This window comes from Mytilus trossulus, chromosome 12 (genome assembly GCF_036588685.1).
Source record: "Mytilus trossulus isolate FHL-02 chromosome 12, PNRI_Mtr1.1.1.hap1, whole genome shotgun sequence".
Lineage (NCBI taxonomy): Eukaryota > Metazoa > Mollusca > Bivalvia > Mytilida > Mytilidae > Mytilus > Mytilus trossulus.
This window is the reverse complement of record NC_086384.1, coordinates 48,069,674-48,085,675: the sequence shown is the minus strand read 5'-3', so window position 1 is coordinate 48,085,675 and position 16,002 is coordinate 48,069,674. Positions and strand designations below refer to the sequence as shown.

General features: G+C 31.4%; 1 protein-coding gene across 2 annotated transcripts in view; it reads right to left on the bottom strand.

Moving 5' to 3' along the window:
* Nucleotides 1–596: 596 nt before the first annotated feature.
* LOC134692727 (ventricular zone-expressed PH domain-containing protein homolog 1-like) overlaps nucleotides 597–16,002 on the bottom strand; it is a 29,553-nt gene continuing 14,147 nt past the window's right edge. For both annotated transcript variants that reach the window (XM_063553230.1, XM_063553231.1), the window contains 8 exons: nucleotides 13,526–13,708; nucleotides 10,548–10,671; nucleotides 9,719–9,836; nucleotides 8,438–8,577; nucleotides 6,492–6,623; nucleotides 4,456–4,605; nucleotides 3,609–3,713; nucleotides 597–1,108 (listed from right to left, as the gene is read on the bottom strand). In XM_063553230.1, the coding sequence (XP_063409300.1) occupies nucleotides 806–1,108; nucleotides 3,609–3,713; nucleotides 4,456–4,605; nucleotides 6,492–6,623; nucleotides 8,438–8,577; nucleotides 9,719–9,836; nucleotides 10,548–10,671; nucleotides 13,526–13,708 (1,255 nt within the window). In that variant the 3' untranslated portion in view covers nucleotides 597–805. The remainder of the gene's footprint in view (nucleotides 1,109–3,608; nucleotides 3,714–4,455; nucleotides 4,606–6,491; nucleotides 6,624–8,437; nucleotides 8,578–9,718; nucleotides 9,837–10,547; nucleotides 10,672–13,525; nucleotides 13,709–16,002) is intronic.

The following is a 16,002-nucleotide window of genomic DNA, read 5'->3' as shown; positions in this document are numbered from 1 at the left end:
CATACACCAACATTCCATGTGCAAAATCAAACTGTGAATAGTTGTTTTGTTGTGATAATGAAAATTTGTTTAAAAAGGCTTAAAGATTTTGCTCCCTACAGTTCACAGACATGTCTGTTATATGGTTGGGATGTTGTTAATAAGAATCAATCAAAACAAAATGCGTTGCTCTGCAATGTTGCTATAACACATGTAGGTCTTGTGAAATGAAATGTCTAAATACTTCCCTAAAATTTAAATCTTACTTAAAAAAAAATCATCACACTTATTTGTATAACATTGTGATGTATGGCAGGATTGCAGGCAAGAAGATTTTATATTTGTGACTCAACATGATCATTTTTTTTTTAAATCAGATTCATTTTACATTACTGTAAACCAACTTATTTCCCTGGATACTTCATTTTGCTTTTAGCCCTTTCTATTTGACTACTTGGCAATTTACCAACATGATTTTCTAGATGTATTTATAGACGAGACGATTGAAGTTTTACATATTTTTGTACTCATGGATGTGACGAAAATAGATTATTTGCAAATATTGGTTGACTTACAGTATCTTTCACACCTTATCACTATTTAAACATCTGGTCCGCTTGACTCAAGAGAGTGTTCTGCATGAATTTTTGATGTCATACAACAATCACTTATCCATTGTGGCATCAGATATTTTCTATTGTGACGTCAAAATTTGAAGGGAACTTTTGTGATGTCAAGTAATGGCGGACAAATAGCGTTAAAGGTGTTTTCATGTGTTTTGAAAATCTTAATTCAGATGATATTTATATGGAACTATATTTCATTGCTATAATTTAGTATCCATTACAGATCTAGGTCGTTCAATGACAACGTTTTCTTGATTCAGTGGATTCACATGACTGGGCATCGGCACCATCTTTGTGCTCTTTTTTTCATCGTCTTTGTTCTGGACCTGGGCTACCGCGATGTGTAGACACTGGACCCATTGTTCAATGTTCTGTTGACCTTTAGCTTTGAATGTATACGTCTCATCCCCGGTGAATATTTCAAATGCTTTCGGAATGTCACGTATGCCTTTCCGTACTGCTTTTACACTTTGTATTTTGCTAACTGGCAAAGTCTCTTTTCTCTACAAATTATGAAATCATTATATTAAACACTTCCTTTTACATGAAAGAGTAAATTGTAAATTACATGCAATTACAAGATGATTTATTAAATACTGCAAATCAGCATACTTTGGATACGTTTATTTTTGTGGATACCAATTTTTGTGGTTTGATGAAAACTTGCATATTATAGTGGATATTTAATTTTGTAGTTTTGGTAAATTCCACATACATTCCTTTAGAAATTTGCATTTCATTGAATATTCAAATTCATGGTTCCCCTGTACCTATGAAATCCACAAAAATTGGTATTCAATGAATATAAATGAATCCACAGTATCGTAAAAAAATTCACAAGAAGCAATAATAAAACCTAGCATTTAATTTAAGGATTTAGTCATAACTTGATTACAAAAATGATACAATAACCCTTTCCTCATTTGAAGATGCTGACAGCTGTTAACGCAAAAATATTTTCTACTGTAATATTTGTGCCTGTACCAAGTCAGTGTAGGTGGACCCTGTCTTTGTTTAAAAACTATTTTTTTCTGATGAACTAGTTGTCAGTGACCATGGTAGGTGTGTGGTTATGGTGTAGTGCATAATATTTTTCACAGTTAATAGATATTTTTAAGATATTAATTTTGATACAGTATATTGGTAATTTTATGTTCATTAATCAAACCAATCCTTATGGTGACTTGAGAAACACCGGTATCACTCAGATTACATTTCTACCTTGACAGGTAAGTTTGTATGTAGCCTATGAAATACTTATTTAGCCTTGAGAATTGAAAGGTCACTTTATCCCATTCATACAATAGAAGTTTACCTATGAGGGTCAGAATGGGATTTACAGAATAGAGAATACATGTAATAGCAACAAAAAATAATAGAGAAAATGAACAACAAAATAAAATATAGAGAATACTGCAGTGCAAAAGTATAAAGAATAAATTTGCAAAATAACTTGAAAAGGTAACTTTAGTAACTTTAATGCAATACTGATAATATAATGATCAATGTACATAATTGATAAATAATCTTGTAACAGAAAGACTATATAGTAAAATCATTTTCATGAACATTTTACAGAAGGAGAGTTATTTTTAAGGCTATTTACATGTTATAAGGAAAATGCCATAAAAATTTAAAGAATACAGATATTAAAAAGACCCATGTAGGTCCTCATGTCATTTACATTGTCAAAATATAGGACACATCTAGTCAAACTGGTTTTAAACTAGACATCTAGTCAACTGGTTTGATATAACTGATAGTTTCTTGCCCTAGTTGTATATTTCACAGTGACAGTATGTGTTTGTGCTAAGAGTACATTGTAATGTCATATTTATTGATTTTCTGTTGGGACATGACCTACATTGTTAACATGAAAAACAGTGGCTTGAGATTTCAACTGATATTAGTATAATAAACAATGATATATTAATATTTGGAATTTTATATCCTGGTTGATGTTTTTTGGGACCAAGATGTTTTCTTTATTCTAGTTTATATTATGATTATTCTAACCTTCAACATTGTTCAATGCACATTTAAAGATAAAAAAAAATTCAGGTCTCTTTAAAATATTTTGCAGCTAAATAATAATTTGTCAGATTTGGTGTAAACTAAAAACAAGATAGTGTAATAGATTACACGCAAGCATAGTCTATTTCTATAACAGTCAAGCAGATAGTTTTTTTTTTATATCTGAAAAAAAACCACCATGTAAAGAAATATGCAATTTAAAGACCTTAAATAATCCCTAAAATTCAACATTAACAGATTTTTAACAAATAAATCAAGATGCACATAGTTTTAAGTATTGGTCAGAATATAGGGTTCTTTTGTACTTTAACAATATCACAATAACAATAAAGTGACCTTAATTTTGGACAAGGTAAATGGTATGAAGCCAAATTTATCAACTACTATTGTATGAATGGGAAACTGACCTTTCAATTCTCAAGGCTAAATAAGTATTTTATAGGCTAAATACAAACTTACCTGTCAAAGTAGAATTGTAATCTGAGTGATACCAGTGTTATTCAAGTCACCATAAAGGTTACCTTATGTTGCTAACTTTTACGTCATTTGGTCTGTGGTGGAAAATTGTCATGGTTGTAGCATTGACTATCACTTTCAGGATGTACTTATAATTAGGTGAAATTAAATAAATCAGGAAAATAAAATTGATACTATAAGTGGAAAAAGCATTACTTGAGGATGAAAATAAGCTAAACATATTGATAGGTTATTGAGCTCCTTTTTAATATATTTGATTTTTAATCCTCTATGACAGGAAAAGGCTAAAAATCAAGAATCAGCTTAAAATTTGGTAAATGACCTTTTATATGAGCTATTGAAGTCTTACCTGAAAAGAAAAAATGGGTTTTATGGAGCAAAATATTTTACCCTGTGTCTTAGGGTAAATACCAAGGAGTCTGAAAATCTGACACAAATTCCACAACCTCACCTTAGTACATCCTTAAAGTGATACGGAAAATACAAACTTACATGGTCACTTTTGTTATAGGTCATGTGAGCACCAGATAATGTGAAGTATCTTGTTTTCCATCGTTTCAGAAATTTCCATTTTCCTTTCTTTTCTTTTAACTGACCCTGAAAATGATTGTTAGATTATTAAAGCAATATAAAACCAAATTATAAAAAAAGAAAACAATCAAAAGGTCAATCAGGTAAGAGGTTAAATGTCATGACACAGAAAAAAGCATTTTATTAATGTGGAAAGAAACATCCAAAATAAACAGATACAAATATTTTGTTGGCTATATTTTATTATGGGTTATTTAGGTCTTAAAGTTATAAGATACAAAATACAAATATTGATCATTGACAGTTAAATGACATTTAATGTCTTATGAACACCTAACATATGCTATTTGGAAGATTTATATATTAAATATTAAAGGGGCACTAGCAGTCAAATTCATGTTCACTGATTTGACTAAAATTCTCATATTTGATTTGTAACCATGTAAATCATTTATCTAATTTATAGAAAGGCTTAAATAAACAATTTACAGGCCATGGGCTGGATGATCATGATGATATGAAGCCTGCAAGTGAATAATTCATCATCAATGTAACTTAGCTTAATTGGACAAAAATGAACCAAACTGGGTGCTGAAACCAAAATGTTATTTCACTATTTCACTTTTATGAATGATTGAAAAAAAAAAAATCATACTTTGGATTTTTATATATCTCATGCCCCTGCAAGGGATCATAAAAAAGTTGCCAGCCTTCTCAAACCCTCTCTCCTTACAACAATTACAGATCAAGGCACTCCACTTCTCCATGAAAAGTTACTGATCAAGCCATTGTCTAACACTATACTTACAGCTATTACAGGAACACCATCTTGTAAAAGATCTCCCACTTTTTCTGGATGATTGCACACAAAACATGCCCAATGTTTCTTTGCTGCATTGAATTCAAACACATCAAAGAAACGGATTCTGTTTAGTTCTTGTATCAACAAATCTTGATCCTGTAAACAGTATGGAAATATTGAATGTTTATCTTCTTCAATGAATATTTTATATAGAATGGTCAGAATTTGGTTTACAAAATAGAAAATAATGGGCAAAATAAATAAATACTTCAGAAAAACAGACCTAAATAAAATACTCTGCAGGGCGCAGTTTGACAGGCCACAGAGGTTGAACCCTGAACAGTTGGGACAAGTATGGACACAATATTCAAGCTTGATACAGCTCTGAATTTGGATTGTGAATAAATAGGTGACACAACATATAAGTTTCTGACACAGAATGAATGTGGTCTAAGAACTCAAAAAAATTTAATTTGACATTTACATTTCATGGTCTAATATCCAAAATCTAAGTACCTGGTTAATAGACCACTTTCGAGTTCATCCGTCACCGGCAAAAACTCGTCAATTATGCACGCCTTTATGACGTCATTTACCAGATAGAGGGGGTAGCCTGTATCCCTGCACTATTTACGTTCATCAAGCGTCTAAGTGATCGTCTTTGTGCAGGATAAACTAGAAATAATGGCTGCTCTGTAGGTACTTACTGAAAATTCCCTAATGACAGCAGTGTTGATTGTCAGTTTTGAGAATTCAATTTGCCGAATAATTCGTACAATATAGAATTATAGTTTTCCAACCACTCGCTCAACATTGGAAGGGAAGTGACGACGCCCCTAAACGCACAAATGACGGTGATAAAGGCGCGTATAATTGACGAGTTTTTTCCGGTGACGGATGAACTCGAAAGTGGTCTATTTCAGCATATCAAAGAGTCCCAAGAATTAAATTTTTGATGAAATCAAATAAAGTTCAATTTTGGACCCTTTAGACCTCAATGTGGACTAATTTGATAATGGGGCCCATATATTAAAAATCTACATGGTAAGATTTAGCATATCAAAGAATCCCAATTATACAATTTTTGTTGAAATCAAACAAAGTTTAATTTTTGACCTGATTTGGACCAAATTGAAAACTGGGCCCATAATCAAAAGCCTAAGTACATGTTCAGATTCAGCATATTAAAGAACCCCAAGAATTAAATTTTTGATGAAATCAAACAAAGTTTAATTTTGGACCCTTTTGGCCCCTAATTCCTAAACTGTTGTGACTAAACCCCTAGAATCAATCCCAACTTTCCTTTAGTGGTTATAAACCTTGTGTTAAAATTTTATTGATTTCTTTACTTCTTCCGTCTTCAGACGACACTATTGATGCAGAAGATAAAGACGACATGATACCAATATATGACCAAAATATTTTTAATTTTTGTGGTCATAAAAAAGGCCAAAACAATATGGAATTGAAATGATGTCCTCTGAAGTAAAATTACCAAAAAATTTAAGATTAGAAAAATGAAGGACTCCTTTCTAGAGTCTTCTACACAAATTTCTCTGGTTTTGTTTCTAAATAGTTTTAAAATTAGGTTAGATTATTTGGCAAATATTAAGATAAATTTTCGAAAATATTTCTGTTCATAAACAATGTTATAAAACAATAAAAAAAACAAAAAAATAAGAAATGAAGTTTGTAGATTTGACATTCTTCTATGGTACTGGAAATTCAGAAATTATTGCATGCATTTATTAATGCGATTTTGTCATTTGAGTCTCCAAAAGTTAAAAAAATCTGCAATTTCAATAACACATGTGGACACAAACATGATGGTGGTCTCACATATAGAAAAAATCAGCTCAAAATCTAGAGGTGTATAGAAAAGTGTCTGTATAACTGTCCAAAGCCTGAAATGACAAAAAAAAATAGCCTAATAAAAATTACAAAATGCGACTTTAAATTATTGCGATTATAACTCTGTCGCATTTTTCGCAATAATAAGAATAATTTCAGAATTAACAGTATTACAAAGAAGCTGACATTACCTTTGCTGATGGAAATGATGATGTTACAATGGTGAGGAATATATTCTGTCCTCTCTCTGAGATTGCTTCTAAACATGTCTTTAATGAACTAATACTAGGATCATTCTGACTTAATGCTGAGGTTGACTGTGCCTGAAAAGTAGGTTGAATCTTGCAAGTAAAAATGTGATCAGTTGCTAGAAAATCTAGTGAGTGACTCTTTTAGATCTACTCAAAAACTAACAAACCGGTACATGTAGTTAAGGTGGATCATGGGTACAAAAATTTCAGTAAAAAATTAAACCTTTATTTTTTCATTACAAATTTTATTTATTACACTATTAGTTATTACTTTATGATATGGTACAAAAATTAACCCAAAATATATGATTCGGTTTGGCCCCAGATGACTTTTAAAATATTTATATCATTGAATAAGCTCCAAATTATCTCCCTTTGGTACAAAAATGCCATTTTTGCATTAAATTTGAAATATCTTTTTTAACTCATCGGTGACCTATATTTTTTATTATTGTTATCAAATAAGCTGTACATAAACTAAATAATTGTAAAATTTAAGCGATTTCTGTAATTAGGTTATTTTTTTATTTCGAAATGGCCTCTATTTCTCCTATTAGAGGCAACACAAAAATAGGACATTAACAAAAATGTATGCTTCTTCCAGAGGCAGATTGTGAGCTTAAATGAACAGTGATCCCATTTTTTTTTATTTCAGTTTTCTTTTAAGTACATGTATATGAAGTTCATTTATAAAAAAAATATAGCGAAATCCTATATTGGAGAAAAAAAAGATTTATATCCAGGAGCCCCCTTAATTATACTGTAAACTGACTATTTTTTTCATGCATTTTACTTTCTCATATTTTCCACATTAGTAATATAAATAAAAATTAAACAGTTTGAAAAAATTTGAATTGGCTAATGCGGGTTTCACACATTGCCGATTATTGCTCCCGATTGAGATCAGACAGCAATACGACACGAAAAGTGAAAAAGTCGGATTAGTATCCTCAATTATCTGGAATGTCCTATTATTGTCTGAACGCATTTGTTTCAGTTCGTAACAGATTCCTACGGATCGGGAAGGGTCCAAATAGTTCGGCAAAGCATCCCGACAGTTAGGTGCGTCCCGTAACATTTGGGGCAACTCAGCCTATTTGGTCTAGTCGGATTACAATCGTGGCTATGTCGTGACAGATTCTGCTGTATCAGATCGAATTCCAAACAATGTCTTGTGTATTCTGGACAGTGTCCCGTGGAACGGGAATGATCCGGAGTAATTTTTCATAGTTGTTTTTCTGCTGATTGAGTCCAGATTGCATCCAGATCTTGTCGATTGCGAACCGTTTTTTGCCGAAACCGTTCCGAAACAGTCCCGTTATTAATACGAAATTCGTCAATGATACCCACGTCAGAGTCCCGACAATTACAGAATACAATACGACTGAGACCCGACAAAGCCGTTTGCAATGCGATAGAGCGGACTATGATAGGATTACGTTCCGACAGTACTTGATCATCCCGAATATACCGACAGTTTTTCGAACGGATAACTTCCGTCAGCGTCGGTTCACTGTCCGGTCACTGTCTGATCTCAGTCGGATAACATTCGGTAGAGTCGGGACGCAGTCGTGACAGACTCGGTCGAATTTTACCTGGCGAAAAATACAAATCGGATTAGAAGCGGATTCAGAACGGTATTATCGGGACTAATTCGCTTAGAAACGGTTGAATATCGGTACTTCCTGAATACTATCTGATTGTTGTCGTGATCAAATTATTTTTTTTACAAATTTTAATTTAAGTTTGAATTTCCATCCACGATTCACAGGATCTTGATAAGACTTTTAATAAATTTTAATCGGGAATGGTCCTATCAAGAACGGTTGTTAAAATTCGTGAATGTGTGACCCCAGCTTAACTAAGATTAAGAAAATACATTTTACCTGTATTGCTAAAAACATTAGATGAATCCAAGTTTTAGGAACTTTGGTATCCAATGTAAAATAACTGTTGCCATATATACACCGTTCTTTCTGATCACCACACAGGAAAAATAAACGGATATACTGCCTGTGTCTCCCATCTACAAAACAAAAATTTAACTTTTATTTTCAGATATAAACTTGGATTTTCGAGGAAATATTGTTGCTTATATTCTACAATGGATTCATTATTTTTCTGTAGATGGCATTTTTTGAGGATTTCTTATGTATTAATGAATCCACAGAATTTGGAGTTATATAAAGATATAATGTTGTTTTCTGTTATAATTGTTATTTGATTAGCGTTACATGTATAAGCTTAAATCAGGTCATAAGTTTTTTATCTGTTGGATTGTTTAACAATTTGTTATCTATTTCGACCATTTGACAGCTTAATATATTTTTTGCTCATTGTCGAAGGCCATACAGTGACCTGTATTTGTTTATCAAAAGTGTTTTCTTTACTAGTCATTTGTTGGATAATTGTCTCATATAGTCTGCCATACAATACAACATCACCTTATTCTTAAATGATAATCAAATTTCATACATTGGTAAGTGTGCTGAAAATTATATCTTTTGTCTAATATTTCTCTATGAAAACTACAGACAGACAGAAATACATTCACATTTTTTCAAGCTAGGAACTATTTAAATAAAAATCATGTTCTGTGGTTCAAGGGAAAACAGTAGTATTATATTTTCCCAGCACTAGGTTGGTCTTTTGTGTACACTAGACAGGTGAAGGAAGTCAACCTAGGAGCGCTGTCATTGAATATAAGGGTACAACATATTTTTTTATTTATCTATAAATAACTGCAAATTTATAATATAAATTTTAAAACCTATTGAAATATTTCCTAGAGAGTTATTCGAAAAGGCTTCCAAAATTTCATAAATTTGGTTCAAAATGATGGTGGGAATGGATAACATAAACAAGCTCCCTTGGAAATTGGTCATGATACTATTTGGCTTCAATTTTTAGAATACAGTAATAAAGTACTAACACCACACATAACTGTTTTATCCAGGTTTTTATTATAAAAATTGGTAACTTTAGAAAATGTTAGTATCATCGCCTATGGCAGAATAAATATGTTTTCTCTACAGTAAAATTTCAAACTTTTGTCAAAAACAAAGAATTTAAAAATTTTTTCAATGTGAGCAGACAAATATGGCCGCATCCTCAAAAGAGGGCATTATAATGGTTTCATTGAAAATGAATGTATGCAATACACATACTTATAATTCCACACTTGGCTGGTATAGGAATCCTGGCAGAAAACTGACAGATAAAATTTCTAATTGATGTCATATGTTTCTCACAAAAATGCTGTATCCCATCTCTGATTGGCTCAGCCTGAAATAAAAGTTTAAACAATGGTTTAAAAGAAATACTAATACTTTGACCGTATAAAATTGAGAATGGAAATGGGGAATGTATCAAAGAGACAAAGAGACGTATGAATCTTACAATATCCTTAGATCTGAATATGATTTTTATACCTTCCAACTTCTCAACATCTCCATGGGATGTTTTAAGAATAAATTAACCAGTGTTCTTCCCAGGAACTTTTAGCATCATGCAGGCATGGATCCAGCCATTTTAAAAAGGGGGTTCCAACTATATGCTCACATTCAAATGAATTGATAGTTAAAAAAAAGGGGTCCAGTTTTGAGGATTTCAAAAGTTAGGTTAACACTCATCAAATCTTGATAAGTCACTCATAATTGGGAAAGATGACAGACCTCTTAGTTTCATCTTATAATTTGGCTCTAAGATCCAACTTGATACTTGACAGCTGATGAAACTCACAGTAAATTTAATCTTCGTTCTTTACCACTTACTGGGAGAGGAGGTCAAATTTTTGTAATAACTTCTGTTTCACTGATGATACCCCTGTTTTTTTTATTTTGGTCGGGTTGTTGTCTCTTTGACACATTCCCCATTTCCATTCTCAATTTTATTATCATCTGGATAAGACACATCTCACAGTATAACTGACTGACAGACAGAGGTAAAACCGTATAACCCTACTTTTTTTTAAAACAGGGGTTTAATAATACTTACTAGCAGAGGAGGCCCAGTCTGTGTACTTCCAACAGTCAGTAGGCTCCCAAGTGACAGTCTATCTGACAAAATAGTTGATGCTGGACTCACTGGTCTCTCATGTCTAGTATTAGAGCTACTATTTCTAGAACAAAAAAGATAAATTACACTGTAGTGTTTCAAATAAAGTATTATTTTGCGTAATTCCCTTAACTTATGACTAACATATAATATGTTAATAAAGGGGTTGCTATCTCATTGAAGTATATTGTTGGACTGCTATTTATAAAATACACAATATTTAATTGTTAAATTTCCTCAAACTAATTAATAACAGGAATCTGATGTACAGTAGTTGTCGTTTGTTTATGTAATTTATATTTGTTTCTCGTTTTTTAATATAGATTAGACTGTTGGTTTTCCCGTTTGAATGGTTTTAGACTAGTAATTTTGTGGCCCTTTATAGCTTGTTGTTCGGTGTGAGCCAATGAACTGTGTTGAAGGCTGTACATTGACCTATAATGGTTTCCTTTTTTTAAATTGTTATTTGGATTGAGAGTTGTCTCATTGGCACTCACACCACATCTTTCTATATCAATATGTTAATAAAGGGGTTGCTTTCTCATTGACGTATATTGTTGGATTGCTTTTTATAGAATACACAATATCTAATTGTTAAAAATCCTCAAACTTATTAATAACATACAATATGTTAATAAAGGGTTTACTTAGACAATATACGTATAGTGTCTTGAAATATGAAATTTATTTGTATGAGGCTTAGAAACAGGAAAATGCGAGGTTCTACCGAGCATTTTTCCCGTTTCGTGCCGAATACAAATGAATTTCATATTTCAAGACACTATACGTATATTGTCTTTATACTGAAATCGAAAAAAAATATAAAAATGAAAAAAACATGTAACAAAATTTGTTAAAAAAAGTGTTTGGAATTTCCCTCTTGGGGTACCATTTTGGGGTATTTCCCTATGAGTGTAGTCCAGGTGGTAAGACATTGGCGTATTAAGGAATTAGAAAGGGAAAATGAACTTAATTAATAGCATTTGAAAAACATGATATATAAATAACCAATTTGAAGACATAAAAGTTTAAATTCAAAAAAGTTTGACCATTGTTACTTTAGGTTGTCATGGTCGTGACGTGATGTTGTTGATGAAATACAATAAGGAGGCGGGGCTTATAGGTCAGTTGGGGTCATTGACGTATAAAGCTAACGTTTATACGTATAGCTTTATCTGTACAGTAAACTAGCTGATTGCAGTATAATATCTCATTGATGAATGTTGTTGGATTGCTATTTATAGAAACACATCATTTAATTGTTAAAAATCCTCAAACTTATTAAAATAACATACAATATAGGGGGTCTCATTGGGGGGTTCTGATCCCGGATCCCGCTTACTGTTTTGTCAGATTCCTGTATCCCACTAACACTATATACATAAGCAATTCTCATTTTTTTGTCATTTCCCGGGTCCTGCAAGACCTCATTTCCCGTTTTCACAACACAATAATTTTACTTTCACGTTTCATGCTTTCGAAAAATCGGCAAGACCCCAATGAGACCCACAATATTGTAATAAAGGGGTTGCTATCTCATTGATGAATGTTGTTGGATTGCTATTTATAGAATACACAAAATTTAATTGTTAGATTGATTTTTCTAGAATTTGCATGAAACTTACAAAACATGATGTCCTTAGTCAGGAGCCTGTTGATCAGTGGTTGTAGTTTGTTGGTGTGGTTCATACATTTTTCTTGTTTTTTATAAGTTAGTTTTCTTATTCGATTTTTTTTTCACCAGTAATTTTGGGGATCTTTATAGCTTGCTGTTCTGTGTGAGCCAAGGCTCTGTGTTGAAGGTAATACTTTGATCTTTAATTGGTGACTTTTTACACATTGTGACTTGAAGGAAGAGTAGTCTCATTGGCACTATAACCACATCTTCTTATTAATATTCAATAGAATTTTAATGTAATATCAGGGATTTAATGGTTTATAAATTGAAAAAGTACATCAAGAATAATAAACTCTTAAAACTTTACCACCGACCGCAAAGAAAAAACAAAAACATGGCTGTTTCAGCACTTTTATGTTCCATGAGAAAACAAAATTATTCTTTCTTAAATATTTCTGAGACAATGGAAAATACAAGTGCCATTAACTTATTTTTAGATGGTAAACAAATAAATACCTTTTTTAGATGGTAAGCAAATAAGTACCTTTTTAAGATGGTAAACAAATAAGTACCTTTTTTAGATGGTAAATAAATAAATACCTTTTAAGAAGGTAAACAAATAAATACCTTTTTTAGATGGTAAATAAATAAATACCTTTTAAGAAGGTAAACAAATAAATACCTTTTTTAGATGGTAAATAAATAAATACCTTTTAAGAAGGTAAACAAATAAATACCTTTTTTAGATGGTAAATAAATAAATACCTTTTAAGAAGGTAAACAAATAAATACCTTTTTAAGATGGTAAACAAATAAGTACCTTTTTTAGATGGTAAATTAATAAATACCTTTTAAGAAGGTAAACAAATAAATACCTTTTTAAGATGGTAAACAAATAAGTACCTTTTTTAGATGGTAAATAAATAAATACCTTTTAAGAAGGTAAACAAATAAATACCTTTTTTAGATGGTAAATAAATAAATACCTTTTAAGAAGGTAAACAAATAAATACCTTTTTTAGATGGTAAATAAATAAATACCTTTTAAGAAGGTAAACAAATAAATACCTTTTTTAGATGGTAAACAAATAAGTACCTTTTTTAGATGGTAAATAAATAAATACCTTTTAAGAAGGTAAACAAATAAATACCTTTTTTAGATGGTAAATAAATAAATACCTTTTAAGAAGGTAAACAAATAAATACCTAACATATAAGTACCTTTTTCAGATGATAAACAAATACCTTTTTTAGATGGTAAATAAATAAATACTTTTTCAGATCGTAAATAAATAAATACCTGAGTGATTTAGGAATGCTTTGTTGACTTGAGATTGTACTTTGTGACATAGCCGTATGTCTGACAGATACTGCACCACTAGGGTATGCTGCATTGTGTGGATTCCCAACAGTGATCACAGTCACCTGACCCTCTGTTTGACTGGATACTGATCTGGTTTCTTTTTCTTGTGGAGGAGATGAGCTAAGGGGAAAATAAATATTTTGCATTTATTTCAATGTAGTTATAGTGTGTGATAACATTGTGTGAGGGAATTGGACGTTTGCTGTACCACTGTTCACTCCAGTGCAATTTATGACAATACCACTGCATCAATCAGATTTTTTTGGCAGTGTTTTAAGAAATGAGTTTGTTTTGTGGTCGCGTATTTTTTGTGAATCATTCAATGTTTTAAAAAGGCGAAATTTTCTGTATCAAGTCAATTATTATGTTGACTTTTGAAGGCCAAACTTTCTACAGCCTTAAATACACCAATGAAAGATCCAATCAAATAGCAGATTGCTCTGAGGGATACAATTGCCATTGTTTCATTGACACATGTATACATGTAGCTGGATAATCATATTATTTTCAAAACTAATTCAACTGCACATGTAAAATGTAATTTACGTAATCTGAATAGTTACAAAATAGCCAATCCCGGATAAAAGTGTATGAAAAATGTACGAAGGCCTATTGTGTTTTATTTTTGAACTATCATACTATCAATTCCAAGTTTACTTTCCACAGCAGTCACTGAGACAGAAGGTATTTTCACCTCGTATCTTATCACTTATTTTCCTACGTTAATTCTAGGAGGAACCCCATACACTGCTGCCAGATAGTAATCCTTATGTCTCTCATTGAGGGGCCTGATGAGGGGGGAGAGGTCTCATCATGATTCAAGTGTTGATTTTTTTGTCAATCACAATTCACAGAAAATAAATTTCTATGATCACAAATCAAGAAAATATATATAAAAAAAAATCAGTAGAAAAATGGATCACGTAAGCGAAAATGTGCCGATCACGAAAAACGAAAATAACCCATGCAGCCCCTCCTCATTCTGCGAAATTTCGTAGCAGGCCAGACAAAAATCTAGTTAATAAACAAAACCTTAGGAATCTCATGTACTTAGAATGGAGCAAGACAGTGTTGACTATGGAAATATCATTAAAAGGTAAATGTACAGACAATTTCTCTGGTAGGTTTGGATCTTTCTTTATTCACTACTATGAAGTTAATACTTGAAAATTATATAGAAGGCAGGTGCTTTATAACCCAATCTTAAAATTTTTAAATCTTACTATCAACATGCTGGTGACAACCTCTCTTAAAATGTATCCGCAGAAGAAATTCAAGTATGATCATAAATAACTTTGTGGTATGTGTATGTGTATAATGCAAGCAAAAGAGAAGAGAAGTGTAGTAATTCTCACTGTAAACTAGAAAAAAAATTGGACCATTTGGCACATCCTGATGCAGAGTATGAATTAAACATTCTTAATAAATAAACATAAAACTCCAAAGATTTTTCAAATTTTTTTTTAATGGAAGATAAGTTTAAAAATATGATCAGAATATTATTTAAGATCTAATCTCTGTCACAAGTGTTCTTCAATATTTTACTTTTCCTTAAATTATTTAGTTTTAATCAACATGATCAGAAAGTCTTAAGATTAAGACACTTTTCAAAGAGTGGTTCAATACAGTTCATAATTAGTTTTCACACAAGTAAGAGGTTTAGCTAGCTATAAATCCAAATTAAATCCACCATTTCTACATAAGAGAATGCATGTACCAAGTCAGGAAGGAATATGACTACTGTTATTCATTCATTTGATGTGTTTGAGCATTTGATTTTGTCATTTGATTAGTGACTTTCAATTTTGAATTTTCCTCCCAGTTCTGTATTTTTGTTACTTGTTTTGTTTGTAGGATCACATACATTCCTTAGATTAAGACAATTTTTAAACTGTCACCAATACAGTTAAAATAATGTATGCAATGAATATTACCCCTACATCTATCATATGTGTAATAATAAAAATCTCACATGAAAAGAATAGTAAATACTATAAAAATTAACAAAGCATAAACAATAAATATCAAATTGTTTACAATATAAATAAATAAATATTATAAAATATTGTAAAAGTATCAAAACTTATGATATGTCTTTTAACCCTGTCACAGCTCCACCCCCCCCCCCCCCCCCCCCCCCCCCCATTTCATTTCAATCAATCTTTAATAAGAAATGTTTCATATGAAAGGTGTGAGAAAAACATTTCTGGTCTCGAAAAAAATCGTTCTCTGTAAATAATTAGAATTAATTCAATTATGACGTCAAATTTTCTTTATTTCTTCTAAATACAAATTGTGATTTCATGAAGAAGGGGACCATGTCTAATAATGTCAGTCATGTCACATATAAAGACCACATCTTTCTTTGTATTATGATATTTCTCCAATCTCAACAGTTCAGTTTTAAATATTTT